The sequence below is a fragment of the Plectropomus leopardus genome, unplaced genomic scaffold (genome assembly GCF_008729295.1).
Source record: "Plectropomus leopardus isolate mb unplaced genomic scaffold, YSFRI_Pleo_2.0 unplaced_scaffold9119, whole genome shotgun sequence".
NCBI lineage: Eukaryota > Metazoa > Chordata > Actinopteri > Perciformes > Serranidae > Plectropomus > Plectropomus leopardus.
Window position 1 is genome coordinate 1 of NW_024700550.1, and position 9,715 is coordinate 9,715.

A 9,715-nucleotide genomic window follows, 5' to 3' on the forward strand; every position below is an offset into this window, starting at 1 on the left:
AGATCCTGGTTAACTTCCACATTTATGAATGCATATGAGTCGGAGTTGGGCAGTGTATCAGCCGTTATTGTTAACTTTGCACATATTCAGGTAAAATAAAATGTTTCTGCACCCATCACAAACAAACTCTGTAATAAGATGTTAATATTCAGAGGAATAATTGTGATTCAGTTCAGAGTAACTCACAGTTTGGTGGCAGAAGTTCAAAGCTGCTGCTCCTCTTCACAGGCTGCAGATCATCTGAAACTGATAGAGCACAAAACAGTTTTTCACTAACATGAATTCATTCACAACCTTCAGTTAAAGGGACACTGTTGCTGTAGATTTGTATTTTTTGTGTGTGTTCTTGTTAGGGCTGTTTGAACACCAGATTTTGGCCTCCGGACCTTTGGTAGTAATCAACAGCAAATATATGAATCTCGGGTCGTATGGGGATTGTCCTGCTGAACATGAATTTATGCTCATAATTTTGGGCTCAGAATCTGGGAACATTCGTGAAGAAAGCATTTTTAAAACAGGAGCGCAGAAACAGCACATCAGCACATCAGCCAGAGCTCCAGCCTCACTTTTTGGGCTCTGGTGCGCCCGAGGTTTTCATTTAGGGGCAACAGCACACAAATTAGGTGTCAGACACAAAAAAAGACAATATTTTGATCATTAAGTGAAACCATTTCCAAGTAAACACTGGAAACTGGTTATGTGTTACGAGTTACAAGCACATGAACGGCCCGAAGTCGTTATTACAATTGGGAAATGAGTTGCAGTCATGACGTCTGCATGATGTTTTAGGTCAGCAGAAATGGCGGAAATCATGGAAACAGTGTAAATTATTTAGTTCTTAGTAGCTCTCATTTACTTCATGTAGTTGCACATTTTAGTATCTGCATCTATAAACTGCAGCAAGCACAAGCTGACTTGACGTCATAAATGCATAAACATGGCGGCAAAGGTCAATGTTTGTTCAATGGTAAGAAACTTAATTTTTGATCACAAGTAAAGTGTAATCTGGTATAAATGTTAACTTTTGTCCATGTAGAGTGACTTAGATTAAGTATTAAGATATATATAAAAACCAAATAATGTATAAAAACATGAATAAAGTAAAAAACAAAGCCTCTTGTTTAAATGCTCTAAGCATTAAAAATTCAACCTTTTTCATGTTGTTCCCACTTTACGACCTCAAAGCTCACGAACGCACCAAAGTCAGAAGAACGACTTTCTAGCTCAGAAACTCGTATACGTCACATGACTGCAGCATAACTTCTTACAGTCATTTTCTGGACTTTTACTAAAATGTGGCTTTAACAAACTTCATCTAGCCGACCACTGAGTGTGACTGAACTCACGTGTTTCTGTCGCCATGACGTCGCTCTGCTCAGCTGAAAACCAGCTACCAGGTTTCACAACCTAAAGAGGGAAAATGAAATGTTCAGATGTCTTCTATCTGCTCTCATGCAAGTGTACTTTCTTATTAGCTTTGAGCATTTTTTTGTAATATTTTTAAATGGTTGTTAACTCAACAGTCGCACAAAGCAACATTATGTTGTTATGTTGAATTGTTAAATTAAATATGTTAACAAAATGCAGAAATTTATTCAGAAAAAAAACATTTTCCCAGTATAATGCATTGCAAAAAGTGCAAAAAACAATGTGATATAATAAAAATATGAAAATAAAAGTAGCTTTATGAAATAAAGAAGTGAAAAACAAAAGTAAATACAAAAAATAATGAATATAGTAACAAATCTGTTTCAAATGTACGGTAGAAAAAAACAAATGATCAATTTATTTAAAAAAAATAGAATCTAATAGAAAAATGGCGTAATCAAAACACTAAAATACATTGTATAAAAACGTTTGCATATAGCCTAAGCAAATAGTTTTTTTTCGAGGTTTTAGTAAAAAAAGCAATTTGATCGCAAAAAGTATCATCCATGCTGTTACAATGGCTGCTAAAGGGTTAAAGGACAAGCTCCTGTCACACAGTGGTGAACATTAGTGTCACATGTTGGCATCAAATTCAGACTGTGCTGTATTCAGTTGGGTTTTATTTTCATTTACAGCGTCCAAACTTTTTGGAATCGGGGTTGTAGCTTCACTGACTGAAAGTTCATTTAGATTTCTGAACTTCTGCTTGACTTCTGTTCTTTTTACTGCAGTTTAATGTACTAAAATATGAAATATGTAAGGGCTGTTTTGATGTCCATGTTGTGGACATGAAGACATATTTGACATTAAAAACTGAGTCAAAGAAAACATCATTAATATTTACAGTGTAAAACTGTTTCACAGTTTTCATAAGTACATAATTATTCTCTGTACAGAAAACTAATAATACCTAAATGCACTGTTTTTTTTTTTTTAATTTTGTTGAATTTACTCACCAGCTGAAATTGCTGCAGCGTCACCGTCTGAGGAATCAAGAGTGAAAGTAAGGAGGAGTAGGAGAGCTTCATATCAGCCACAACACGCCTCATAAGTTCAGATGTTTCACGTGATTAAAAACATGAAACATCGCAACTGCAGAGATAAAAGTGCAAAACAAAAATGTTTGGATTCAGTGTCGGCTGCATGAGCTCTTTTCACGTAATATCTTAAAAAGTCATCCCAGGTCCTTACAGGCTCTGTGAGTTATTGTCTTTTAAAAATCTCTAATGTCATTTTGCTTTTTTACTTTTAAACTTTTGGTTAAACTGCAGAAAGTTACTCAAATATTTCTTGATATGATTTTTTCTTACCTTGCAGGCTGCCTCTGCTGCAAAATGAATTTTCATTCATGGATCAATAAAGTCTGATTTAAATATATGTATACCTAAAAGTAAAAGTCCTGCCTTTTATTTGTAAGTGAAAATACAATAGTATCATCATTTAATGTACTCAAAATATCAAAAGTACTCAGAATGCAGAAAAATTAGGGTGGCAACTTGTACAGTTTTTCTCGATTGCTGAGACAATAAATGAAGCTGGGATCTACCTGATCTTTATCATTACAGCACGTCTTTTCTTAAATTAGGTTGCAGCTTTTTCATTAGTTTCACACATTTTTCACACCTTTAAAACAGTCAACACGGATCTTTGTTAGATTAAACGTGACACAAAACAGAAAACCTTCAACGGTCCCTGTATCATCCGTTCATTCAATTATTCCATTCTGACGGACACCAGCGGAGACACCAGCGGAGACACCAGCAGAGACAGCAGTGGACGTTTGAGCCGCAGTGTAATGACATCACGTAAAATGAAAAAATAAACAACGTAAATTTGACTTGATATTTTGTTTTCGTTTCCTTGTTTATTTGATTTTTCCTTTCAGGCAAATAAAGAGAAAACACACGTTTTTTTCCCCCCAATATTTCGTTTATACAGAAAATCAAATATACGAAATTCTCACTGGTTCTTTTGTTTTTTAGTTTTCCAGGCAGTTATTAAATAATTGAATGAACGGACCATTAACGTCTCTGCAATCTTTTTCATTCAAAATATGCAGCAGGAAAAAAAAAAAACTTTTTTGGATAATTGTATTTGCTAATAATAAAATGAATAACCACTTTAAAAAACATGCAATTATTGTTTACAAAAACACTAAAATAGTTTCTGTGTGTAATTGCACAACTTGTAATCTGAATACATTGGCCAAGAAAACACTTTTTGACAGTAATGATGACGTTCGAACCTTAAATCATAAACCACACATTTGTTAAGACATAAAAATCAGAATTTCAAACTGAGATAAGAAAGAAATCTTTTTTTAACATTTAGTTTTGGTTATATATTAAAAAGAGGGTAAATTTACAAACACTTGCTAAATCATGTCACTAAAAAAAAAATCAAGATGACATACATCCACATTCATATATATTTTTTGAAAGCAAAATACTAACGAACATGTACAAAAATAAAAATGACTATTACAGTACAACCAGTATGGCTTCAAGTAAAAATTACCTTAACTCTATCATTGTTGTATAAAAACTCAGCTATGAAATGTAAAATGTAAAATGTACAGCTTTAGTGTCTGTTACCCTTAAAGTTTTCCTTGATTCTAAAAAAGAAGTGCACTCAGTAAAGTGCACATCTCCACCGAGCAATACAATACGATTCAAAACCATCACTGAAGCCAGAAAAACGTATTTTAACAAAGCTGCAGCGCGTTGAACAGACATCAGTTTCTCCTGCTTAGAGGCACTGTATTTGAAACACAGACAGCTGCGGCTAAATGTATTTTTAATCACTAAAACAGCCGGAAATCCTTGATTCATGACGTTCATAATCGGACTGTGAACAGTATTAACTTTGTCTACAACCAACAGCACAACAAAGTGGGAAATAACAATAAAATCAGACAGAAAATGAAACAATTTAACTGCATAGACAGCTTACTTGTTTATGGCAGAAGCACAAATGTCAAAGAAAAACAACAAAATCTACAAGTCTGCAAAATTCAGCAGGCAGAAGGCTCCTCGCTCACCAGATACTTTTGCTTTGACAGTGATTTTGGTGTAAGATACTAAAACCAAAAGCCCCCTTTTGCAGTATAATTTGCTGGCGGACTGTATGCGACTGTTGGCGTCCCTTTTCAGTGTCAAGTTTTAATGTTTCAAGAATGTTCCTCTGAAAGTTTGGGCAACATTCTCTAGAAACATGAAAAAAAAAAGTTGTTTTTTTTTTTAAATTGTTAATATATCACACTATATTGCAATTTCATCTAAAAAAGTTGGCAGATCTCAGTCCTCAATAACATGTTCTGAATGTTACTTTGAAAACGTTCTTCCTTTGTTCTCATGTAACATTGTTGGAACGTTTTAAAATAGCACATTTTATTAATTATTGCCTCAACTTTAACAAAACATCCTTGCAATGTTGAAGTTAAAACGTCACGTCTTATTCACCTTAAAGAAACATTACTTTAGATGAAACATCCATAAAATGTTCTTTGAACATTAAATTAAAATATTTTCTTTAAAACATTATTGCAACTTGTAGGTAACCTTAGCCAGTGTTGTGGGAACGTTGCCTGCTAACTGGGACGTCACTGGCTTCAGCTGAGAAAACAGCCCAACTGAACTGTCTGCAGTGTAACGATATGCTGCCACGCGGCCGGGTGGCACCTGCTGCGGCAGCATGATACACCGACTGGTGGTGTTACTTTGTAACATGGGCGGACGGCACCTGTTGTGTCTGCATGATACGCCGCTGGACGGTGTGTCATGTTAAAAAACTGCAGGTATCAATGTCAATAAGGAGCACGACGGTCCCTATAAGGCAGGCGAGAGTGGCAGTGGGTGGACTGAACAAAACTAAGACTTTGACACAGACGGTCGGTGTTTGCTGCTCGTCTGAATGTGATATTTTTTTCCTGCACTTCACCATGTGCCCTTTCCCCCTAAAACTAATCATTTTTGCCCTTGTTGTGAAATCTTAGGAATGTGGCTTTTGTTGATGACCTGGCGTTGGTTGCGATGTGATTTTGTTGCTGAAATACAACCACCTGCCTCTGTAGCATAATCCCGTCAACGGTGTCACATCGAAACATCAACAGCGGACGCAGAAGGACACGTAAAGCGTAATATACAGGCGTGGAAGTCCACTGGCAAAGCGGCAACACGTGAGCACTTGGGATGAGAAGGTTTAGGAAGAGCCTGGTGTGAACCAGCAGGTCTTTATAACACTGTAGACCAGAGCGTTGCAAGTATTTGCTCTTTTCAGCTCATCTTGTGGTGACTCTTTTGTCTGAAGTGCCAGAGCTTTAGAATAAAAATGCATGATGCAACTCGTCACTTTTTGTGACGTTTTGGAATAACTGAATTTGATCATGAAATGAAGCAGGACTGTTGCTCCTGTGGGGTCAAAAGTTTCTCCTTCAGCTGATTTATTTCTTTTTCGTGTTTTTTCTGCAGTTCATTGAGTTCTTCCTCCTGATTGTCCTGGGCCAGAAGTTGCTGTCTCAGCGCCTCCATTTCTTGTTCGTGATTCCTCTGCAGTTCGTCTATTTTTGCCCGCTCATTTCTTTCATTTTCCTCCAGGAGTTTCTGTTTGAATTCATCCATTTTTTCCTCATGGGTTTTCTGTAATTTGTGCAGCTGTCTCTTCTGATTTTGTTCCTCTTGGTTCAGCAATTCCAGCCTCAGATCATTGATTTGTTTTTCATGATTTAGGTGCAGCGTAGCCCTTCGTATGCGCTGATCTTCCTTTTTTTGGGTCGAAAGTTGCTTCTCTAAGATTTTCATTTCTTGGCTGTGTTTTTTCTTCAGTCTGTCTATTTGTTCCTTCTCCTTTCTTCTGCTTTGGGCTGAAAGATCTTTCTTGAGGTTCTCCTCCTCTCTTGAGTGGGTTTCCCGCATCGCCCTTAATTTCTTCCTGTTTTCTTTCTTTTGGGTCAGAAGTATCAGGATCAAGTCGGCCATTTCTTGTTTGTGTTTGTCCTGCAGTTCATCCATGGTTTGTTTCAGACTTTTTTCAGTGTGGCTCGAGAGGACGTTCAGCCGGTCGTATTCCTCCTGCTTCCTCTTCATGTCTTTCTCCTGCTGTTCCTTCAGGTCCATCACTTCCTTCATGTGTGTTTCGATCAGAGCTGCAAAGTCTCTTTCCTTGTTCTCTCTGAATTCATTGAACTCTTCGGCTTTATGTCTGGCGTCCTCCTCATACTTTGTCTTTATTTTCTCCAGTTCTGTCCTGAAGTTTTCCTCCAAATCTCTCAGCTTCTTTTCCTCCTGCTCCTGTCTGATTTGGTCCTCTTCATTTCTTTTCTTTTCGTAATTTCTTCTCTCCTTCTCATATTCTTCTTGGAGCTTTTTCAGTCTCGTCTGCTCCTCCCGTTGTCTCTGGTCATTTTCTTGATATCGTTTATCCCACCACTCTTTTTGCTTTTTCTCCTCCTTCTCTCGTTTTTTTCTCATCACCTCTCTGCTCTCTGCCAGCTTTCTGTCGATGGTTTCTTTCGACTCTGATTCGGATCTTATTTGTTGCTCCAAAGCTTCAACTTTTTGTTCCCACTCCTGCCGTTCAATTTCTTCCTGTTGTTCTCTCTTCCTGTCTTCTTCTTCTCTCTTTCCCCGTTCCTTCCTTCTCTCTTCACGTTCCTTGTTGATGTTTTCTTCCATTACTTTAAGCTGTTTTGCTCTCAGTTTTCTCTCCTCTTGAATTTCGTCTCTCTGTTCATCCATTCTTCTTTTCATCTCTTGCATTTCTTCCTTGTGTTTTCTTTTAAGTTCTTCCCTCTCTATCCTCATCTCCTCTTCCTTCTCCTTCAGTATTTCATTGACTGCCTTTTGTATCGCGGCCTCGGCCTCCTTGAACATCTCGTTAGTGTAGCATCTGCCTCCATTTGTCCTCACCATAGTGTCAATCTTGGTTATCAGCTCGCTGACTTGCGTGCGGTTGCTTTCATCGTAGTTGTCAAACACGTGGCATCCTCCTCCACATTTGCCGATCATGTTCTTGAATGATTGATCACATCTTTTTTCAATGTACTCTTTAATGGACCGCTTCTCCCGCCTCAGTTTATCTCCTCCAGTTAACAGAATGATGGTGAATTGTTCAGCATTCTTGCCAAAGACTCTCTTGATGAGTTTTAGTGTCTCCTTCTCTTCTGGTGTGAATCTGCCGATTTGTAACACCAACAGGAAGACATGTGGTCCTGGAGCCAGAAGACTGATGCATTTCGACAGCTCCTCGGTGACTTCCTCCTGGCTCAAACTGTTGTCGAAAAGACCAGGAGTGTCGACCACAACAACAGGACGACCGTCCACCTCACCCACTGCTTTCTTACACACTTTGGTGACTGATATTTGGCTTGATTCAGCTTCAAACTCTTCCCGTCCAAGAATGGTGTTTCCTGAAGAGCTCTTTCCACAACCAGTTTTCCCGACCAGCACAATCCTGAGACAGTCTGGACGCTGCTTCTCCACCTCACCTGAAAGAAAATGTCCGGAGGATGGATTAGGACACCTAGTTTCTTTTAATGACTCACTAATATTTATATTAACATTTATACAGAACCGCAAATCCAAGAAACTTGGAACACTGTGTAAAATCTAAAATAAAACAATGCAATGATTTGCAAATCTGTTTCGACCTATATTTAATTGGATAGAGCATAAAGACAAGATATGTAATGTTCAAACCAAAAATTGAAATAGCTTTTTGTAAAATATACCCTTGTTCTGAATTTTAAGCCTGCAACACATTTTAAAAAAAGTTAGGACAGGAGCAACTAAAGACAGTTGTGAACATTTCGCAGGTAAATGCGTTAATAGGTGACCCAAAAGTAGCTTTAAGTACTTTGAGTAGTTTATACTTTAGTTTACTTGTCCTAGCAGGTTTATCAGATCCACCTTTGTTGTGAAAGTCTTAAGACCTTGATGATGCTTTCTGGTGAAAATTGTAAGTTTTATTCCAACAGTGCTGCCGTGGCGTGGTGCCCATTTTGAAGCTTTCACCAGTAAACTTGAAGTTGTTGTAAGTTGAGCCTACATTGTCCAATCCGCAAACAATTTGTCATGCTTGATATGAGTCCTTGCCTCAAAACCTCTGCATGCCAAAATTGAGTTATAGTCATAGCCCCACCTACTGACAACAGGAAATGACGCGTTTTATACTCTGATGTGGTCCTTACAGATTCAGCTCAAATATGGTAAGAAAAGCCTGAAGACATCGATGATGCCTCCTTGTGAAGATTTTTAAGTTTTTATTGAATGCCATTGCCATAGTGAAGCACTATTTGCCGTGAAACAGAAAATTGTAACTTCACTGTACAATAGTAGACTGGACATCTTATCCTCTGAGCAAAAGGACCATCCAGATTATTACAAAGTCCAAAGCCAGCATCTGTGAGGCACATTAATGCTGTAAGGTACATACAGGTTTTAGAGCAACATATGCTGCCATCCAGGCTACATATTTTTCAGGGACACCCCTGTTTATTCCAGCAAGACAATGAGACACATTGTGCATGTGCTCCAACAGTGTGGTTTCGTAGTCAAAGAGTTTAGCGACTAGACTGTTCAGTCCAGACCTGTCAGAGCATTATGAAGCACAGCATACGACAACAGAAACCCCTGCTGCTGACACACTTAAGTCAGATATCAAGCAAGAATGGGAAAGAATTATACTTAAAAACAATTAAAATAAGGAAAAGGAGCTGTGACACAGTGATCAAACTTGCCTGTTACAACCTGTTTTGGAACCTGCAAATTCAGTTTGAGTGTATAATTACAAAAAAACTCCCAAACAAATCAGTTTGAACATAAGTATCTTGTCTTTGTTCTGCACTCAACTGAACATTGCTCCAAAATGATTTGTAAATAATTTATTCTGGTATTATTTGCACATTACACATCCTCCTATTTTTTTTGGCATTGAGATTGAATTGCAGTACTCACAGCTGACGGGGCTCGTTCTTCTCAGGTCATTCAGTTCAGCATGTAGTGTGCTGATCTTTTCTATTTGCGCAAACGCAAATGTTTCTGTCGTGTAGCAGCATGGTTTCTCTTGGTATGGTCTCCAATTCATTTTTTCCACAGCATCCAGCAGCTCTGGGATCTGCTGCTGGTCCTTGATGTTAAGAACTTCATAAATCCCTCCACAGCTGTCGCAGAGCTCCTGGATGTCTCGGTTTTCCTTGAGAAAGTTAACAACAGCTGGAGCTGTAGGATCTGACTCCACAGTGAACAGAATCAAGGTGAAGTCATTGACTCGAGAGCTGAACGTGTCCTGG

The 9,715-nt window shown here is 38.1% G+C and overlaps 1 protein-coding gene and 1 long non-coding RNA gene across 2 annotated transcripts; both read right to left on the minus strand.

Annotated features, from left to right (window-relative positions):
- Positions 1-186: 186 nt before the first annotated feature.
- LOC121940627 lies at positions 187-2,573 on the minus strand. Its single transcript, XR_006105661.1, has 3 exons — positions 2,385-2,573; positions 1,347-1,407; positions 187-246 (listed from the first exon to the last, which is right to left on the minus strand). It is a non-coding gene; the product is annotated as an uncharacterized LOC121940627 (long non-coding RNA).
- A 744-nt stretch (positions 2,574-3,317) lies between these two features.
- Positions 3,318-9,711, minus strand: LOC121940626 (trichohyalin-like; the record flags this gene model as incomplete). The annotated part of the gene is made up of 2 exons (XM_042483343.1): positions 3,318-7,912; positions 9,381-9,711. Coding segments are annotated over 2 exons (2,433 nt in total), but the record flags the coding sequence as incomplete, so codon positions are not given.
- Between the last annotated feature and the right edge of the window lie 4 nt (positions 9,712-9,715).